Here is a 21,789-nt window from a genome sequence, read left to right on the forward strand (position 1 = left end):
GAAAGATTCTCTTAGATTTAGTTTATTTGCTCCAGACAGAGTTTGATTTACCAAAGAAGGTGAGCTTTAATCTTTACCAGAAAGACGATGGAAAACCATTCTTATACTGTGTTTACTACAGACCAGATTATCACCACCTCACCTCCCCCGTAGTAATAAATATCTTGAAAAATGGGTCAACACGGTGGGAGTGGTAGGCTTCATGGCCAATCTTCATTTAGGTGTCGAAGGCTCTTCCTGAACGTCAGTTGGAGATCGAGGGTCTGCTGAAGGAGATGGAGAAGTGTGAGAGTCATCTGGATGACCTGTCAGTCTGGGCATCCAGCACCAGAGCCAAGCTGGAGCACAGCCCTGAGGGACCATCTGCCAGGGTATGGTGCAAAACAGTGTGCATATAGATGTATGCATGGTATCAGTGCACCATGGCATTTACTAGTAAAACATTCAAGCCCAAACTGCCTGAAATAAATAATACATTGCATATATTACATCCAATATATTATTTATTATATTACATGCAATACACTCATCTGTCCACAAGGCTTATTGCAGTTTAAGCTCTCTGATTCTCCAGCTCATTAACGAAGTGCAAGTCAAGCAGCCAGAGGTGGAGTGTGTGTTGGAGAAAGCTGATCAGTTATACAAGGACTCTCCTCTTGAGCAACCTGGCAAGGTGAGGAAATTAAATACAGGTGACTCACGTGCAAATTCAGTCACATGAAATCATTAAAACACTGACTTGTCTCACTTCTACCTTTACCTTAAATATTATGAATATTTTTTGAAGAAATGTAACAAGACACAAATATATATAAACAACGTCGACTCAAAAAATATACATACTTCTTCCAGCATTTGATGCTTGGACACTTACCTGTGAAGTTGTTATCAACAATAAGGAAACTGCTCACATGTGTGTTTGTATGTTTTTTCAGATGAAATATATTAGGCTGAGGGAATCTTGGACAGTAATCTTGGAGCTGCTGCAGCAGCACAAGGAGAGGACGGCTGCTCAGCTTATAACCAGAAAAGACAGTAAGACCACATTTAATCTTTCACGCATGCATGTGCACACAAGATTAAGTTCGGACTGAGTTTAGGACACAAATTCATGTTCCCAGTACAACTGAAAGTCCTGATATTAGGTTCAGTAAGAGTTCATTTTACTAGATTCAGTCTGGTTCAGTTTCTTTTAATTATTCATTTGTTTTTGGGATTGAGATTCTAGTTTTTATCTTTCTTTTTTCTGTTGATCAGTCATTGCCCAGATTACACTTCGGGCTATGAGTGATACCATTTGAATAATTAGAATCATTTAAATAATGGAAAAACAAATGGAAAGATCAGCTCCTGCACATGGTTATAGAATATCAGCTGATTTGGGGAGCTGTCTCTAATGCTACAGTCACAATATTAAAAACGGTGGTTGGAAACCAGGTCATGACCCAACTCGTGACCTCGTGGAATAAACTTGCCGTTGGTTTTTGAAATGGTTGTTTGAAAAATGGGGACCGGGTCGGTGTGGTTATGAATTTAAAGCATGAATGATGCGTTTGGTGGTGGGCCATCGAGTTCTCTCTGTTCATAATGAGCGATTCATTTCAGCAAATTCAGTGAAGGACTTTTACTGTGGTTTTATTTTGAAATAAGAATATGAGCACTTCCTCCACTAAAAGTTCATTTAACTGTATCTGTGTCTCAGATGAAGGTCTGACAGGAAGTTCCCAGCCTGAATACGCAGCATTGGCTCAGTTCAACAAGTCCTGGGCTGAGCTCACTGACTGGCTGACCATGATGGATAACATGGTACAGAACAAGCGGGTAGTGGTGGCTGACCTCGACGACATCAACGACATGATCAGGCAACTCAAGGTCCGGACCTCTGACCTCACTGTTGACTCTATTTAAAGCACTGCAAAACCTGACCGAGCTGCCGACATTCACGGGGCCGTGTGAGAGTATGGCTCAGTGTGTAGATACTGAGGACTCACAGATAGTTTAAAACAGTCAGTGGTTAAACTGACAAGCTAGACATGCTACAGACCTTTATTCTTGATTTGTTTTCCTCCTTAATTGCTTGGAAAATTCAATAAGTAAGTTAAAACAATTGAGAAACTAAAATGATTGTTTTCAGGCTTCTCTACAGGATCTTGATCAACGCCGCCCCCTCCTGGAGACACAGATCACAGCAGCCCAGAACCTGAAGAACAAAACCAGCAGCCAAGAGACCCGCAATGCTATTTCTGAACGCAGTAAGTCTCACACATACACATGCAACATAGCATCACCTAGCCTCCCACAGAGGCTAAGTGAAGCTTATTTAGAGCCTATATTAGGCTTTATCAGGGGTGTCCAACTCCAGGCCTCGATGGCCGGCGTCCTGCAGGTTTTAAATCGCACCCTGGGTCAACACACCAGAATCAAATGATTAGTTCATTACCAGGCCTCTGGAGAACTTCAAGACATGTTGATCATTAGCCATTTAAATCAGCTGTGTTGGATCGAGGACACATCTAAACCCTGCAGGCCCTCGAGGCCTGGAGTTGGACAAAACATATTCATCTGCCATAACAGAAGCTGCAGAAGCTGTCTTCACCTTCTTCCTATTAAACTGTTCCAAGATAACCATGTTACACAAATCATCATGTGTCCCTGCCTCCTCAGCACCACGTCAACATGTAAAGTGGTGGAAAATGTTCCAAGCAAACTCAGCATTAGTCTGTTTCTCTCCCCTCTTCCAGTTTCTAAATCTCTGCCTGTCTGCTTCTCTGCCACTTCCAGCCTTTACTGTCTCCCCCTCCAGTTTGTCCAAATTTTGTTCCTTCTGCGCTCCTGATGGGTTGAAAGCGTTTAAAAAAATCGTGATGCCCGCGTTTAAACACGCGCAAATCAGTCCGTGCATGATTACGTTGCCCCGCCCATCAAAAAGTCTGCGCATGCGTGAATATATTATATAGATTGGACTGACTATTGCCAATTGGAAAATGTTTACATATCGCCCGACCCTCACTCTTTCAAGTTCCACGTCACACTGCAATCGCTCCTACTCAGTTTTTGCATTTTCCTTCTCTAGTTGCAGGTACAGATCAAATGATAATCAAATGATAATGACCAATCAATCAGTTCAGAAGCCGATATCACTGGAGCCGGATCTACCTCCTTCAACAGTACTTTTCAGTTTTTGCCCAGCCCAAGTGTGCATGCTTTTGTAGTCACAAATTGTATTAAATTAGCCTGAAGCCAAAAGCCTTTCCTCTATATTTCTATTTTATATTGGGGGACACTCCTCCTCTACAAATCTGCAGGTTCTCAGTTCTCTTCTTCTTCTCTTACTGCTTGTTTTCGCAAAGATCACCATCTCAAAGAGAGGAGTTACTACAGTGTTCATTTTGATAGCACATTCTGATTTTGTTTGTGTTTTACTCATAATTTAGTTTAGTTTAATAGATTCAGTCATATATAGTGTAAAAAAGTCTTGTTTTTACCTGTGAGATTACAAAGCATCATATGTTCCTTGATATCAAATGCAAATGTTTACTGTTCTCTTCCTGCCAAGAACTGAGACTTTGTTGTGTAGTCATGACAAACAGGGAGTGTGGGAGCTAGTTGTACTAGCTGTAACTGTCCAGTAAAGCTATAATTATCGCAAAAGGCCAAATGTACAAAAGTTATCAGCTTTCTCTTTCAACTTCAAATTCTCATCTTCTTTCTATCTGAAGAAGTCCAACAGTAACTATCTTAAAAATATGTTTTTTTATTTAGGTTTCCTAAATAACCTGGAATTGGATAAGAGGAAGAGAATGGATGGATGCATGGATGGATGGATGGATGGATGGATGGATGGATGCATGGATGGATGGATGGATGGATGCATGGATGGATGGATGGATGGATGCATGGATGCATGGATGGGTGGATGCATGGATGGATGGGTGGATGCATGGATGGATGGATGGATTTGATTACTATATTTGTTAAAGAAGGATTGTTCACAACTTTTGGGCAGCAAAAATGGGTAAAGAGACTCCCAAGTGCATACTCAGCATTAGCCCAATGTTTGGACTTGTCACCTTTGGCTATAACACAATCAAAGATTACTTATTGAGCCTAATTATTATATTGTAACCAGTATGGATCAGCAGGTGCTTATATAACAAGTGGCACAGACTTCATTAATATGCTTGTAGGTAATATTTGACCTAAATATATGTGTCCTGTGAATTGAATATGTAGGTTAAATGCAGTGATTCCAATACAAACACTCCAGTGTAGGTATGTATAGTGTATACGAATATATGTGATTACATTATATATGTGAGTCTTTGTCCAGTGTATACAGGTATGTATGTCATACAAAATCCCCAGTGATGGAGGGAGGGATGGATTTAGGTTTCCAGACTCAGTCCATGTATTATTTTCAAACTGTCTGACACCTCTACTAGTTGTGTGATTTTATTCTAAAGAACTTGTTAAGCAGTGTTTTCTCTCTTTCTTCATAGTTGATCGACTCCAGGCTTACTGGGAAGACTGTCAGACCAAACTGTCTGATAGGATGAAGCAGCTACAAAACATGCTGCAAGACTCTACCAACTGGCTGGACGCCAAGAAGGGGGTGGATCATGTCGTCAAACAGGCCAATGAGAGACTGGATTCATGGCAGGAGATCACTTATACAGTTGATGCACTGAAAAAACAAAACGCTGAACTGAAGGTGGGATCTGCATTCTGAATTTCACTGTATTTATACAGACATATAGTCTGCTTACAAGAGCCCCCCATTAATCAGATCCAACCAATATAACCCCCCAATCAAATTATGAATTATCTTGCATACATAGGCTGTTGATTTTCTTTACTCATTTCAGGTCTTACCAGCAAAACAGTTGCATGTTTAATCATCTGGGAATTTACCCAGATGTATTTATTTATTTAGACAGAGTTCTGCCCGTTACGATGATCGCTTAGAGTACTAATCAGGTGGAACCAGGTAATCGTGTTGATGATTTGGCCTTTGTTTTCTCCCTGCTTACCCAGCTCTTAATGAAGGAGCTGCAGCAATCCCAGATACAAGTCAAAGAAACCAATACACTGGCCAACAAACTGCTGACGCTATATGGCAACGATGACACTCACAAAGTCACCCAGATCAACAACAACATGGACACTGCCTGCATATACATCAACAAGCGGTAAGCATTATTTAAATTTTATTCTGCATTTATTTTATTTTTATTAAAAATAAACATTTAGGCAGCTATGTTGGTGTTTGACTTAATGGATGTCTCTAAACGATGCTATTCTTACGCTTTCAACCTTGGTTTCCATGGAAATAATAAGTGCACTTTAGTGCAACTACCCCGTCAAAACACCACAATGACTATTTCACCTTTTTGCAAAACGTGTTTAGTCAGGAAGTAATCGTGATGTGATTTCCTGGCACAAAAGGCACACGTTTAGTTTTCCACATAACAGACGAGCATGATAAAAAGAGCATTTGCATTATCTAACAAGAAAGCTTTTAAAGCTATTTAGCCATCATGGAAGTCTGGATATTACGTCTATCAAATCTTTAGGCTTGTTTACTGACTTCTGCTACATTACATTTGGAATAGAATTGATCCTAAAAAGGAAAACCACTCACTCTCTGGTCAGTATTTACTTATCTTTCTTATTTATTCTCTATCTGCTAAGGGAATCGTATTGTATTTTCTATATATTTATTCTGTTATTCTTTTTAAATGTACTTTAAATTTGCAGTTCAGTAATAACACATGCAGAGTGCAGGATTTTGTTATTTACCCTGTTGAAACTATTTAAATATTCTTAAAATGACATAAATGAACACGTTTTGTTTTACAAAAGACACAGTTTCCCCTCTCGCCCAGACTCGGGTCCTCTACCAGAGGCCTGGGAGCTTGAGGGTCCTGCAGTATCTTAGCTGTTCCCAGGACTGCGCTCTTCTGGACAGAGATCTCCGATGTTGTTCCTGAGATCCACTTGCCTAGCTTGGGAGTCACCGCACCTAGTGCTCCGATTACCACGGGGACCACCGTTGCCTTCACCCTCCACATCCTCTCGAGCTCTTCTCTGAGCCCTTGGTATTTCTCCAGCTTCTCGTGTTCCTTCTTCCTGAAATTGCTGTCATTCGGAACCGCTACATCGATCACTACGGCCGTCTTCTTCTGTTTGTCTACCACCACTATGTCCGGTTGGTTAGCCACCACCATTTTGTCCGTCTGTATCTGGAAGTCCCACAGGATCTTAGCTCGGTCATTCTCCACCACCCTTGGGGGCATCTCCCATTTTGACCTCGGGACTTCCAGGTTATACTCGGCACAGATGTTCCTGTACACTATGCCGGCCACTTGGTTATGGCGTTCCATGTATGCCTTGCCTGCTAGCATCTTGCACCCTGCTGTTATGTGCTGGATTGTCTCTGGGGCATCTTTACACAGCCTGCACCTGGGGTCTTGCCTGGTGTGATAGACCCCAGCCTCTATGGATCTTGTGCTCAGAGCTTGTTCTTGTGCTGCCATGATTAGTGCCTCTGTGCTGTCTTTCAGTCCAGCTTTGTCCAGCCACTGGTAGGATTTCTGGATATCAGCCACCTCCTCTATCTGCTGGTCCTTCCATGATGGTTCCTCCTCTTTCTTGGGTTTCTGCTGCCTGAGGTATTCACTGAGCACGCGGTCGGTTGAGGCCATCTTCCTCATGTATTCATGGATGTTCACTGCCTCATCCTGGACTGTGGTGCTGAGTCTCACTGGTCCCTGGCTCCCTTCCTTCCCCTTAGCATACAGTCTCAGGGTGCTGGACTTGGGGTGAAGTGACAAGGAGATAAAGTTTAAATATATTTAAGTACTTTGTATATGTTTTATGAGACTTTTTTGTCAATTTTTTTATTGAATTGTTAACTCAACCTCACTGTACATATATCAAACATGCGACGTTTTATCAGAATTCATATTAAACTTTGAGCCATCGTGTTTACCGATGTGTGCAAAACAAATCTGTTGCTTCTTTAACTTTTTTGAGGAAATAACTTTTATTTACCACCTTTGTTTCTTGTCATCTGTCTGCACATTTTCAGTGTTTCGGACAGGGAGGCAGCTTTGGAAGCTGCTCTAAAGTTGCTGCAGCAGTTCTACTTTGATTTGGAAAAGTTCCTCAACTGGCTCACGGAGGCTGAGACGACCTGCAATGTTTTACTAGATGCCACGAACAAGGAGAGATTGCAGGAGCAGTCTGAGGCAGCAAGGAACTTGCTGGAACAGTGGAAGGTGGGCCATACACAGGTGCACCTCATCTTTCTGATATAGCTAGCTCTGTATCTATGTACAGATATGGACATATACACGTTCCAGAAATCAGCATAAGGCCCTGAAGATTAACCTTGTCAGGGCTAAGTCATGAGGACCAATACACTCACATCCACACCTGTGGCCAGTTTAGAATCATTCATTTAGTGATGAGGACGTCTGTGTAAAGGAAATCCAAGCAGGGACATGTTATGCCTCGGTCTAGGTGCAACATAAGGAATAAAAAAGGGTGTCCTCGCCCTGGTCCCCAAAACCAGAAACCCAATGGCCAAGTCACAGATAAATGTGAGATTTATTGCTGCACCAATACTATCAAAACTCAACGCTTAAGCTCCAGGGCAAAATTACAAACAAAACAAGCCAATCCAAGCACTACCCCATAACTCCCTGACTTATTACACAAGATAAATGTACAGAAATAAATAGGCAGCTCAGCCCTTTGCTATTTGAAAAAGGACAAAACTATTTACAATACTATTTAGAAAACCTAACTGGTCTCATAGCACACACAGGTTTGGAGGCTGAAGATAGGTCTGCTGCTGCTGCTGGTGCCAAACCAGATTAAACCATAATGTCCTTTAATGTGGTCTCCCTTTTCACTTGTATCCCTACAAAGGAGGCAGTGGAGAGTGCCAGCAAATGATCAGATTTGTACACTGTTAGACCTTTGCCTCACCGCCACATATCTTAAAATACGAGAGTTGCTACAGACAAGAGTATGGATGTGATACAATGGTCAAAATCTAAACCCAAGAAGTAGAAACCTTCACTGTTCACATCAACGCAGTGGTTAGAAATGTAAAGCTCACCAGGGAAGAGAAAAAATGATAATAGCTTGCTGAATGGAAACCTCAACACTGAACGTTACTGAAAGCCCACACACACCAGTACCTACTCTTTGACTCCCACAACACAAACCTGGTCATTTGGACGCTGCAACACTGGGCACAAAACATTCCCTCTAAGCCAAAGACACGAACACACACATTAAAGAAAGCTCTTAAAACACGTGGTTTTCCCAGCTGGGCCTGGACACCAACAAGGGAGAAAGAGATCTAACAGCTAGGGCGGCTCGATTATGGCAAAAATGATGATCACAATTATTCTCACTGAAATTGAGATCTCGATTATTTGACGATATTTATTTAACAATAACAATGTGTTGAATAATGACTTTAAAAAATAATATAAAATAGTGCAAATACTGATAACAGTGCAAATGTTTGCAATATAAAAAATCAATGAAAAATGTAAACATCTGTGTTTAGTGAACTTTGCAGTGTTGCTCTGTGGTGCAGCTACGACACCGTAGCAAAGTTTACACACTGTGTCTACTTGATCCACGTCTGACTGAACCCATAATGTTTCCACACCACTGAAGTTTTTTTACCTCTCTTTTCAACCAACAGCCGTCACTCTCCTCTCCAAATAACTTCTGCTTAGCTTCTGCAGAGAGGTGCGCTCGATTTGCCACACGGAGCAGCGCGAGAGTAAAGCACGAGGGAGGGGCTAATAATCGGCTCAGTCATTTTTAATGATCGCTGAAAGCCCAGATCGTAATCGAGATTAAAATTCGATTAATTGAGCAGCCCTAGTAACAACGTTGTTGTTTATCTGAGAAACTCAGGAGATTTATCTGCAAGCATAACATCAGTGCACTTCAGACCCAGCCATAACCTCAGACTAAAACCGGTTGATCCCGAGGACAAAACTCCCAGACACAAGCTAAACAACATAGTGCATGCTGCACAGCGCAGCAAGGAGTGCTTAGACCTCCTCATTGGATAAAACAAACAGCCTTAAACACATATTCATTTACTAACCAGCAATTTAGTGTCTTCTTTGCTGATTGGTGTTTGGACCTCATCTGGCTTTTACATATAAAAACATTTTATTTTTGTGTTTGGTTTTGAGGGGTTCACATTGCAGTGATGAAAGCTGTAAGTTCAAACATGTTTGTCATCAGAATTAATCATTAAATTGGTTATACCATTAACACAGTTTAATTAAGTTTCGGCATGGAAAAACTCGTACAACCATGAAGGATTAGTGAGAAAGTAAAACCAATGTGGGTTCTTTCCAGGTACTCCAGCTTCCTCCCATAGTTCAAAGACATGCAGTTAGTAGGGTTATGTTCATTGGTGATTCTAAATTGCCCACAGGTGTTAAGGAGAGTGTTGTCTGTCTCTGCGTTAGCTCTGCAACAGACTGGTATTCTGTGCAGGGTTTACCCCGCCTCTCGCCCTCTGATAACTGGGATAGTCTCGAGCCCGCTCTCGCAACCCTGATATGGATAAAAAGACTAATGATTAGACTTTAGTCTCATCTGCCACACATCCAGTATATTTCCAGTTTTTAGCCCTTCTTCAACTCTGCTCTGGCTAGTATGACAGGAATGCTGACATGGTGAGATTTGATTGGACTGTCACTGTCTGCACACAAATCCTGAATTCCCCCAATGCATTGTGGGTGTTGGGTGAAGGGAACGCTCTGTTCTGCAAGAAAACATATTCTGACCGTCAACCCTCACCCTGCACCCACACACACTCTCTGGTAGCACAGCATGTACAGTGATGCACACACAACCACTGTGACACAGTGTGCAGTGCATGCACTACAAGGAAACACACAAGCAGCACATTTAAAATCAGAAATTCACACACACACAACACACCTACGGGGACACACACACATGTACACACAGAGCTCTCTCAGTACAACAGTAGCACTGTGTGTAGCACTGTGTGTAGCACTGTGTGTAGCACTGAGATAGTTGTCTTTGTCCAGTTACAATGATGGGTGCTAAAAGTACACAGCATCCTATGAAGTCTCACTCGTTCCCTCGGCTACAACATGCAGATAAGGTTTAATTGGAAAAGAAGTACACTCATCATTTTATGTAACCTTGAAAGTTTCTCTGCGTCTTTCATCGTCATTTTAACTCTTTCTCGTACCCTGTGTTCACTCTGACTCAGACCCTCCCTCTCTTCCTCTTTATCTGAACGTCTCACTGTGTCACCAACACTTAAACAGAGGGCAGTGTAATTCAGCCTGCTGGAAGCTAGAAGGAATGAAATGGGGCTTAATGGAGGTGCTTCTTCTTTTTGATGTGTGATTTTGGGGATTCCAGGGTTCAGTCTGGACGATGCTGCGCAGAAAGGTCTACCATGTTCAGGTTGGGAATAAAAACCAAGTAGATTCATTTGGAACATTTACTCTACTGACATTTACACTAAACTTTTGAGATGATTCATATAGGTTGTAATCTGTTAAATCAACTTTCACTACGCTACAGAATAACCTGTGGCATTTAAAACTTGTTTTGAATGCTGACCAAAAAAAATCGATGGTGTTCACAAATTAAAAATCTGAACCAAGTAACCTTTTGTGTATTACTACAATTCAGGGCTTTGAGATTGAGTTAGTATCTGATTACAGCTACTTAGGACTTCAGTTGATGACTCGCTCTCGTTTACGCCTCAGTTTCAGCAACTGGTGAAAAAACTGAATTGTGGTTTTTACTTTAGACTAAAAGTCCTGCTTGTACTTTGAGAGAAGAAAGAGACTTGTTGTTCCCAGTTTTATGTCTATACTTGATTATAGCAATGCGATTTATATGCATGCATCCTTAAATATGCTGGATTACAAGCTCTTACTCACCACTCCTTTGCTGGTCTGCTTTGTCATGACGTATATATGATATATATGACTGATATATTCTTATACATCTTATTTCCCAAGATTTATTCCGTCTGTCTCAAAGCTTCACACTAAATTTGAGCTTTCACATGTGCAGCTTCCTGCTCCTGGAATCAGCTGCAGAATCAACGTAAGGAGCTGGTCTCACTTAATGACTTTAAAGCGATTCTAAAGAACTAATGCAGGCTGCTGTTTTGCCTGAATATTGTTCCTTTGTTTGTGGCATTCAGTAGCACTTTTAGCATGATCTGGGTTGTGTTATTTTTTTACTCTGACTGTACTTAACTGGTGCATGGATTTCTATGTGTATGTGATTTAATGTATGCAACCAAGGATTGTACTGCTTGGTCAGGAGACTCTTAAAAGGGGAAATTTTTAATCTCAAGAGTTAATTTTTTTCCTGGCTACAAAACAGTTAATATACCGTATTTCCCGGACTACAAAGCGCACCTGAATATTAGCCGCACAAGCTAAAATCAGGGGAAAATCCTGTTTTGTACATACATTAGCCGCACCTGACCAAAAGCTGCAGGTGTTTCAATGTTGACTTATCATATGTAAGAGAATATGCACAAAGCGAATTGTCAGGAAAGAGATGGCTGTTTGGAGACACACCCCTTTTATTAATATTTTGAAAAACAAGTTATGGGTACATATTTGCACATGTAGTACATAACAGTAACCTACAGCACACCAGAAAAATAGATTCGGACTACCTTTTATGCTCAGGTGCAGCGACACAGCTTTAACAAGAAGAAAAGTCAGTCATTCACCACCATCTTCCTGCCACTAAAACCACCAAAGTCCTCTTCTCCAGTGTCGGATACGAACAGGCTCAGGATGGCTTCGTCATCCACTCTCAGCTTCTCTCCTTCGTTGTCACTTTCAAAACCAAAGAAATCCTCGTTGTCAGTGTCGAACACCCTCAGAAGGGCCGTGGCGGTGTCCTCCTCTCCATCATGCAGCAGTCCAGCCCTTCAAAATCCGTTGGTGATCGTGGATGTTTTCGCACGCTGTCAGATTCCACCGGTGGAGTTGAGCATAACTTGCTTTTCGCAAGTTTATCACCGCTCGTCATCCACGACTCCCGCTGAACACGTAGCGCTACTTTGAAGTTTGTTTTTCGCGCTACTTCGTACGGCACTATGTTGCCATGTGACTAACATACCACTCTTGAACCCCAATCCTTCCGCCAGGCAACGTAGTGCCGTACAACAGCGGAACAAACAAAACAAATCGTCTTACGATACGACAAAAATCATGGACAATCTATAGAAAAGCCGCACCTGACTAAAAGCCGCAGGGTTCAAAGCTTGTGCAAAAAGTAGCGGCTTATAGCCCGACAATTACGGTACTTGATTTTATATAAGCTCGATTCTGTTGTGGGGCATTTGAGATTAACAGTAGGAAAGATTTTTCTTTCGCACGACTTCTGGAACTATTCATTTAAAAGGCAGAAATCAAGGTAAAAATGCAAACTGTTGGACTGCCTGACATTGTGTCATCATTTAGATCACATGGTAATCGTAATAAAATCCTCCTGCCCCCTGTGTCATTTGTTCCATTTGATTGTTTGTTAGCAGTCTAGCGTCCACAGTTTTCGTGATATCATGTTTCAGATTTTGTGTGTTTGGGCGAGAGGCAGGGTGCACCCCGGACAGGTCGCCAGGCTGTGCAGGGCTGGGATTTTTGTATTTTTAATTGAACTTTAAACTTCACAACAGTGTCGTAGGGGGGACATGATCTCCCGTGTTGGCTAAGCAGCTGACCTTGATCTTCATTGTGTGACCTTGACAATTTCAAGAAACCATATAGAGTAGAGTGTATCATCTTGAAAGGGCATGGACGCAGCTGTACAACACTTTTATTTTCTCAACACCGTCACAATAACACCATAACAGGATGACATCATTGTATTGTAATGAAAACAGGTGGACATCAAAATCCTAAAATGTCAGTGTTAGTATCACACTTGCCCTCTGGAGTTGTGCTCTCTTGTAAACAAGTGCACTTACTTAACTCCTATTTATAATGTCCTCAGCGCTTCTTGTTTTTTCTCTTCCCAAAAAGGAGGAGCATGTTTTTATTCACTGACTCCAGTTTATTTTTATAAGAAGATTTGCTCTAAAGACACTGTTGATTCTTTAATAAAAATGGTGAGTTAGTGACACGTCCTCTTCACAAAGCACAGAAACATAAGAAGTTCTGTCAAATTCAGTTTCATATTTTTAGTGTTTGTAGTAAAAGAGCTTCGAGTACTCAAATTGAGCAGAAATGCTCGATACCGTCCACTATTGCCAAAAGTATTTGTCTGTGTGTACACACACATGAACTTGTGGCACTCTATGCTTAATCCATAGGATTTTAATATGATGTCTGCCCACTCTTTGCAGCTGTAGCAGCTTCAACACTTCCGGGAAGACTTTCCACAAGGTTTAGGAGTGTGTTTATATTAACATTTGCCCATTCTTCTACTCTGTCAGGCTGAGGTCAGGACTCTGTGCTGGACAGATAAATTCTGCCACATCAAACTGCCTCACCCATGCCCTTGCTTTGTGCACTGGTGCACAGTCATGTTGGAAAAGAAAGGGGGCATCCCCAAAGTGTTTCCACAAAGTTGGGAGAATGCAATTTTCCAAAAAGAGGACTCAAAAGAAATAAGTGGTTTGATTGCTTTGCCACAAGATAACCACAAAGAAGCATGTTATTGACCTTTTTGAACCCACCAATCATCACAGTAAAATAAGGGATGAGTAATTTGTATTACACATGGACTAGATCTAATGTTGGGAATGCTAGTGTTATTCCACAGTTTGGGGTACAATCAAGTAATGTGTCATATTTTTCCAATTAAATAAAGCATTTTCTAAAATTGAATTGCATAGCATTGTGGTAAAACTGATGAGACTATATTCACAACACGTTCTCACTCCCAAAGCGTAACATTTTCCACAAGGTGACAAATCGCCTGTATATTACTGCTTCCCTATGCAGCCGTCCCTCGTATGTCGCGGTAGTTACGTTCTAAAATAACCCGTGATAGGTGAAATCTGCGAAGTAGCCAACCTTATTTTTTACAATTATTATAGCTGTTTTAAGGATGTAAAACCCGTCACTACACACTTTATGCACTTTTCTCAGACAGGCTGAACATTTTCACTTTTCTCTCTTGTTTAAACTCTCAAAGTTCAAACCTTGTAGAAAAATAAGTCCAGTATTAGAGAATGAAACCAAAGACCTGCGGTTGTCGTTTCGTCGACATCGTTGCGTTTGTTGGGCAGGAAACTTACAAACATACAGTGCAGCTCTTCAGAGTCACACTGCTAGAGATCGAAGATTTGTGTAAATTTAACAAGCTGAATGTATTCTGGACTGTACAGGAGACACGGCAGGAGGTTGGTTAACAATAGTCTACAGCCAATCAGGACGCAGAACACAATGCACTGTAAAAAAAAAAAAAACATGCAAAATTGCACACAAAAAAACCAGCGAAACAGCGAGGCCGCGAAAGGTGAACCGCGTTATAGCGAGGGAGCGCTGTATTACGAGGTCGGAAAAATGAGGAGACATGAGAACTGTTTGGAATGAATCTACACAAGTACGTTTATCTTACTTAAATCACTCTGAAAACACTAACATCATTAAAGTGCTGGTTAAGGTTAAGGGATAAGGTTAGGGCTGGAATACATGGCTGGAACGTCTATTACTGTGGGACGGTCGTTCTATTGGATTTCATCCACAGCCCGGTGCGTAGCATAGGAACGCGGAAGGTTGTCTTTCGCGTTCCCATGGAATACCTCGGGATGTATTACGCCTCGGGAGTGAGAACAATCTGACATTCATCAAGTCATGCAAACAACTTGGGGTCCCGGCTGTACCATTTTTTTTCTGTGAGAGGTCAGACGTCTACTGCAGCTCTCTTTTACTTTAGTAATATAAAGAACATGTGGAAGGTAATTAGCCAATACTCAAACAATGACAATAACATTTAGAGAATTAAAATAAGAAAAAGTAGATAAAGTCAGACACAAAGAATTGATATCGTAATTTTTTGAGCACAGAATTTGTAAATAAGTCATTTACTAATACTTAATAGACAGTATGTAAGGCATTAAGGTAACTATTGTCTGTCTTATCAGGTATCACAGAATTCTGAAGACTCCTGAAATGGACATTTTCCCTTAATGATTGAATTTATGTATAAAGCATTAGTAAATGATGTATTAGCTATTAATAAAGCCAGTAATTCAAATGCAGGAGTCTCTTTATGAAGGCACCAAATTAAAATAAGATGAAGTGACACTGATTTTCACCTAGCCTGAGTTTACCTCGCCTATTCTAACATTAAGGAAGCATTTAAGGCAACACCCTGCCCCCACCTCTGCTCATCAGACCATTTTTCTGTTATGCTGCTTCCTGCATAGAAGTGCTTAATAATCAGAGAAAACCCCACTGTGAAGCAAGTGCTCTACAGGAGCCACAGAAGCATTAAAAGATGTATTGTATTGAATGTATTAACAGATGTGTTCAAGGCATCTGCAACTGAGTGTAGATGAGTACGCTGAGTTAGTGTCTCCATAAGTTTAGAAATATGTGGAAGATGTCTTTGTTAGATGACATTCCTGGTGACAAACTGTGGATGACCAAGGGGTGCTTGCAATGAAAGCACAAAGTGACGGTTTTAGGTGTAATGTGATATGATGGCACCCAGATCAGCAAGACCCAACTTGAACAATGCCATAAGAGCAACGAAGCATGACTTTGGTAAGAGAATACAGAAGTTCTTCCATGACCATGCAAACAAGAGACGAATGTGGCAAAGTATCAACGCCATCAAAGAGTTTAAAGCTACTCCTCCACCCTGTGTGAACAAGACAACCTTTCTGAATAAGTAAGTAAACAAACACTATGAAGGGTTGAGGCATTTAGTCATACACCTGCAAGGAACAGCGCTCTATACGACTTTGAGGAGAGGGAATGTAAGAAAAGCAGCCGGCACTGACAACACACCAGCTTGGTGTCCTGACCGACCAGCTTCAGCTCTTTTAGACATTTTTCATTTGTCCTGCATTCAGAGGAAGAATAACCTGGACCAGAAGCTGCTGCTTCTACCACCGTGTGTTTGGTACGCAGAGGCCAGGACTGAAAACAGAAAGGCTGTGCAGAGGCTAATTAACACTCCCCAAAAAAGTCATTGGCCATCCTCTGCCACCTCTGGAGGCCATTACCAGCACCTCCTGACTCCAGGGCCAACACGTTCTCACTCCCAAAGCGTAACATTTTACGCTAGGTGACAAAACGTCGACATGTTACGCCTCGAGAGTGAGAACGGGCTGCAAGGGCCATCAGATGTAACGACTTGCTTCCCGCCCACCACGGATTTGACCTGCTGCCCCCCAGATGGCGCTTCTGGTCAATGAGGTCACACACCTCCAGGACACTCGCACATGGACTCTATACTCAGACCAAGTGTTTTACACTATTTTCAAGCACTCTGTAAACTGTTCTCTAATGTGTGCCTTTTTATTGTGTGCCTCCTGTTTTGTATACATACCTCTTGTGCGTATGTAATCTAGTCTGTTATTCATTCTTGCTGTCCTGCTATTCATATTATTATTCCATGCACAGCTGGTGGTGAGCATCCACAATTTCATTCTACATATACAGTGACAATAAAAGGGGATTCCATTTGATTCTTTAAGATTGCTGCCAACATTCAAGTGCCCAAGTGCCCGTATCTTCATGACGACTGCCCCAAAGCACTCAGTCCCATTGTGATGTCCTTTGAGAGACTGGAGAACGACCACATTGTCTGTGCTGAAAACAACCAAAGAGCTCATTGTCGACTTAAGGGGAAGTCGGCACAGTCCCACACAGTCATTAACAGAACAGCAGTGGACCTGGTCAGCAGCACCAAGTTCCAGAGAGTACAGATAACAGACACTTTGTCCCGGTCACTGCACACCAGGGCTGTTGCTAGGAGAGCTCCGGACGAGGAGAGGTCACTTACCCTCTCGTATCCTTACCAGTTTCTACAAGGGTACTATAGAGAGCTTACTGACATGAATATCTGTGTGGTCAGGGGCCTGCAGTGCCGGAAATCCCTGCAGAGAGGGCTGAAGACAGCAGAGAAGATCACTGAGTCTCCACTTCCCCACTTCCAGGACATTGCAGTGAAACGTTCTCTGATCAGAACAAATGTTTCACTGTTGTTTCACATCCCCACCATGCTCCCTGCTTACATCTGGGTGAAGGGTTCTGCAGGATCCACAGCAGAACAGCAACATCTTCATTACCCCTGCTCTCGGGCTGTCACTAACCCTCACCGCCACCACCCTGGCCCCATATCGCCATATCTGTTATTTTGGTCGTTCCATCATCAAATGGATCTTTTTTCCTTTTTACTTGACAAAAGGTTGGACTGTCAAATACTAATTGGGAACATAAAGAGCTTCAGTAATGGACTGTCTGTAGGACAAAATGTACAGAAGTGAAATCACCGGAGTTTTATACATTTTGACATTACAGTGCTAAGAAATTAAAATACAAACGGTTAATGTAAATATAAATACGGTTGATATCTTGATTAACGGATCATCATCTGATTTTAAGCACCAATCAGTGAAAGTCCTGAAAGATTGCTGATGTTACCAAAAAATTCAGTGTGTGCTGTAACCGAATTTTACAGTTTTTCATGCTGTTTCTCCATTTCTGGCAATTATAGGACCTCCAAATAGAGATTGACGGCCACACAGAACTGTATCACTCCCTGGATGAAAATGGGCAGAGGATTCTTACGTCACTGGGGGACTCCGAGGATGGGGCTCTGCTCAGGAGACGTCTTGGCAACATGACCCAGCGGTGGAATGACCTGCACAACAAGACCCTCCGCATGAGGTGAGCGGTTGCAATGGTTCCAACAACGCAAAGAACTGTAAACGACTGTTGTTGAAACTACAGAGAAAGAAAAAATGTTTGTGTTTCTGTTTCAAGGGCCCACCTGGACTCAGAGATGGCCCCCTGGAAGAGGGTTCACATGTCGCTGCAAGAACTGTTGAACTGGCTAAGGTTGAAAAGTCAGCAGCTGGAGCAGGAGCGACCTGTAGGGGGGGACGTCCCGGCCGTGCAGGCTCAGCTGGACATACACCGGGTAGGAGGTGCAGCATGGTAGAACGCTCACTCAACATTGCTTCTTGGTGCAGATTGTGTTCAGCTAATTGTCAACACGACTGCCATGACTTTTCACAAACAGGAATCGACAATATATCTGCACAGGAAGTGACATCAGCACATGATAACCTTCGACAAATTGTTTTTTTAACTAAAGCTCAAACAAAATGATCAGTTTCTGCCTTTAAACAGAATTAATTAGAGAAATATTAACTCAGATTAATTCCCCTAGGCAGCACGCAGTGACATCAAAGATGTGAGTGAATAAACTAATCAACTTATAATTATAGCCTGCTTTGTAGTCAGATTTAATAATTGGAGGAAAACCCAGGATTTTAGTCTAAAATCACCTTCAGCCTTTGAGGTTGCATCAAAGTGCACTGTTCTAGTCCTAGATCACTCCACTAAAGAAGACAGGAGGGTCGTCAGGTCTAGGAACAAGAAAACGTTGAAAAGGATACAGCGTGCATATTTGCATATGTATCTTCATCTAAATGAAGATAAGTAAGCAGGCCCATTAACATGTGTATGGAGGTGGAACCAGTGAACACCTACAGGTACTACAGGTACAGGTACGGAGTTCACCTGAATGAGAGTTTGGATGGATGGACCAACAGTGATGGTGTGTACAAGAAGCTTCTCAGATCCTTTATTGGCGACTTCCTTTGCCGTTGTCTCCATCAGTGCCAGCAGGATTAACAAAATGATTCACAGAGCTGGAACCATCATTACCCAGAGTCTGGAGCCTTTTGAGTCAGTGAGGGACAGGAGATCAAACAAACAACAACAAACTGCTCTCCATCATGGCGGTCCGTCTTATCTGCCTTACTCAGTTCTACTGAGGCAGGAGAGCTGGCTTCTCCTCTCAGACATCTCAAAACCCCACGTGGGCATGCAGTGTGATCCATGCGTATCAGGAGTGAAACCTCTCACTTAGGAAAGGTTTTGTAAGTGAGTGAGAAGGATGTTGCAAGTATTTTATTACCCCTCAGCTGTAAAAGGCTGATGGGGTATTGTCGTTCAACATGGATACCTGAGTTTGTGATCACTTGAGAAGGAAGTGACAGGATTTTGAAACCATAGGCACATCTAGTATGAATATCAGACAAGTTTGAATCTCAGTGATCTTGGCCTCAAGGTCAGGGGTCAGAGGTCAAGTTTTCTGAAAATCTTTTTCAGTGTGATAACCTAAGAACAAGGTGACTTAGGATTTTGAAAGTACCCTTTGCATCTACTGAGGCTGAGGGCCACCACTGGCCACTGCCTGTATTTTTAGACATTCGTATCCACAGAAAGCTTTTTGAAAGAGAAAATTATTCCATTTGTGAAGCTTTATTAATAGACTCTGTGAACAACTAATGACTTTGTGTGTGGATTGAAGCACTTGTGAGTCCTCAAAAGTTACAGACAGATCACTGCACACATGTGTTTATGCCTCTGATCGTACCCTATGCATTTGTAACCCTTTTGAGACAGATTTCTCTGTATAAAGTCACATCAAGCTCAGTCTTTTAGTCCCAGATATGACACTGAAGGGTGGAACTGACTGTCTGATGTTTAGTTTAGTACAAATGCAAAAAGTATGTGTGCTTTTACAGGGTTTCAAGAGGGAGCTGCGAGCGAAAGAGCCCGTTATGACCAAGGCTCTGGATGATGTGGGACTCTTTCTGTCTGAACTTCCACAAGACACACCGTCACCTGAGCACAGAGGTAACACACACTCATTTCACACAATTATGCTTAGAATGCTTAGAAGCTCTCCTCCACTATTCTTCCATAGCTTAAAATGTCCCCCTTCAGCACTTCATGCTTGTTTTAATGTTATACTTACTGGATGAATTAAGAATGTAAGTGCTATAAGCAGTGTGATGTTGCCTCTAATGTTTCATGTGTCTGAGCGAACACACAAACTCCCTGAGCGTCCCCTGGTCCACTGTGAGCAGCAGCAGGCGTGTGCCAAGGTGTTTTTTTAAATAAACATTTCAAACTATTTACAGAACAATCAGCTGTTCTGCATCAAATCTGATGCCACACAAATGATTTGTGCCACTCCAAAAATAATTTGTGTCCACTATGAGATGAAGGAGAACAACAGCCTGATACCTGCAGGCCTGACAGCAGCAGATGTGTCACTGCTGTAACACCTGTAACACTCAGCAGGCGCCTCATTGTTCTGACACACAACAACACTACTGACTACTCTACACACTAACTACACGCTAACTACACACTCACTACACACTAACTACACACTAACTACACACTAACTACACACTCACTACACACTAACTACACACTCACTACACACTCACTACACACTAACTACACACTAACTACACACTCACTACACACTCACTACACACTAACTACACACTCACTACACGCTAACTACACACTCACTACACGCTAACTACACACTAACTACACACTGACTACACACTAACTACACGCTAACTACACGCTAACTACACGCTAACTACACGCTCACTACACGCTAACTACACACTAACTACACACTCACTACACGCTAACTACACACTAACTACACGCTCACTACACACTCACTACACGCTCACTACACGCTCACTACACGCTCACTACACGCTCACTACACACTAACTACACGCTAACTACACACTCACTACACACTCACTACACACTAACTACACGCTCACTACACGCTCACTACACGCTAACTACACGCTAACTACACGCTAACTACACGCTGACTACACGCTGACTACACGCTAACTACACACTAACTACACGCTCACTACACGCTCACTACACGCTCACTACACGCTGACTACACGCTGACTACACGCTAACTACACGCTAACTACACGCTAACTACACACTCACTACACGCTAACTACACGCTAACTACACACTAACTACACACTGACTACACGCTAACTACACGCTAACTACACGCTCACTACACGCTAACTACACACTAACTACACACTCACTACACGCTAACTACACACTAACTACACGCTCACTACACACTCACTACACGCTAACTACACGCTCACTACACGCTCACTACACGCTCACTACACGCTAACTACACGCTAACTACACACTCACTACACACTCACTACACACTAACTACACGCTCACTACACGCTCACTACACGCTAACTACACGCTAACTACACGCTAACTACACGCTGACTACACGCTAACTACACACTAACTACACGCTCACTACACGCTCACTACACGCTCACTACACACTGACTACACGCTGACTACACGCTAACTACACGCTAACTACACGCTAACTACACGCTAACTACACACTCACTACACACTGACTACACGCTAACTACACACTGACTACACGCTAACTACACGCTCACTACACGCTAACTACACGCTGACTACACACTAACTACACGCTAACTACACACTGACTACACACTAACTACACACTGACTACACACTAACTACACGCTAACTACACACTAACTACACACTAACTACACGCTAACTACACAAGATTTGCGCTAAACGTCTCAAATCTCTCACATCTCAAACACGCCGTCCCTCCTAAAACTTCCCCCTCCCTAAACAACTAAATGCCATGTTGCCA

The 21,789-nt window shown here is 42.3% G+C and overlaps 2 protein-coding genes across 8 annotated transcripts in view; one reads left to right on the forward strand and one right to left on the reverse strand.

The window, feature by feature from the left end:
* The window catches only part of dmd (dystrophin), a 298,892-nt gene that overhangs the window by 203,579 nt on the left and 73,524 nt on the right, over positions 1-21,789 (forward strand). For all 7 annotated transcript variants that reach the window (XM_086282547.1, XM_086282544.1, XM_086282546.1 and 4 more), the window contains 11 exons: positions 222-371; positions 575-673; positions 936-1,035; positions 1,703-1,872; positions 2,135-2,252; positions 4,500-4,711; positions 5,035-5,189; positions 7,091-7,280; positions 17,743-17,915; positions 18,012-18,168; positions 19,787-19,898. In XM_086282547.1, the coding sequence (XP_086138673.1) occupies positions 222-371; positions 575-673; positions 936-1,035; positions 1,703-1,872; positions 2,135-2,252; positions 4,500-4,711; positions 5,035-5,189; positions 7,091-7,280; positions 17,743-17,915; positions 18,012-18,168; positions 19,787-19,898 (1,636 nt within the window). The remainder of the gene's footprint in view (positions 1-221; positions 372-574; positions 674-935; positions 1,036-1,702; positions 1,873-2,134; positions 2,253-4,499; positions 4,712-5,034; positions 5,190-7,090; positions 7,281-17,742; positions 17,916-18,011; positions 18,169-19,786; positions 19,899-21,789) is intronic.
* On the reverse strand, positions 5,361-6,827 carry LOC147302992 (uncharacterized; the record flags this gene model as incomplete). Its single annotated transcript, XM_086282139.1, has 2 exons — positions 5,361-5,433; positions 6,070-6,827. Coding segments are annotated over 2 exons (831 nt in total), but the record flags the coding sequence as incomplete, so codon positions are not given.

Source organism: Aulonocara sp. 'chitande type north' Nkhata Bay, linkage group LG23 (assembly GCF_057382095.1).
Source record: "Aulonocara sp. 'chitande type north' Nkhata Bay isolate Kocher_YH1m ecotype deep benthic linkage group LG23, A_spYH_male_GT1.1, whole genome shotgun sequence".
In the NCBI taxonomy this organism is placed as follows: domain Eukaryota; kingdom Metazoa; phylum Chordata; class Actinopteri; order Cichliformes; family Cichlidae; genus Aulonocara; species Aulonocara sp. 'chitande type north' Nkhata Bay.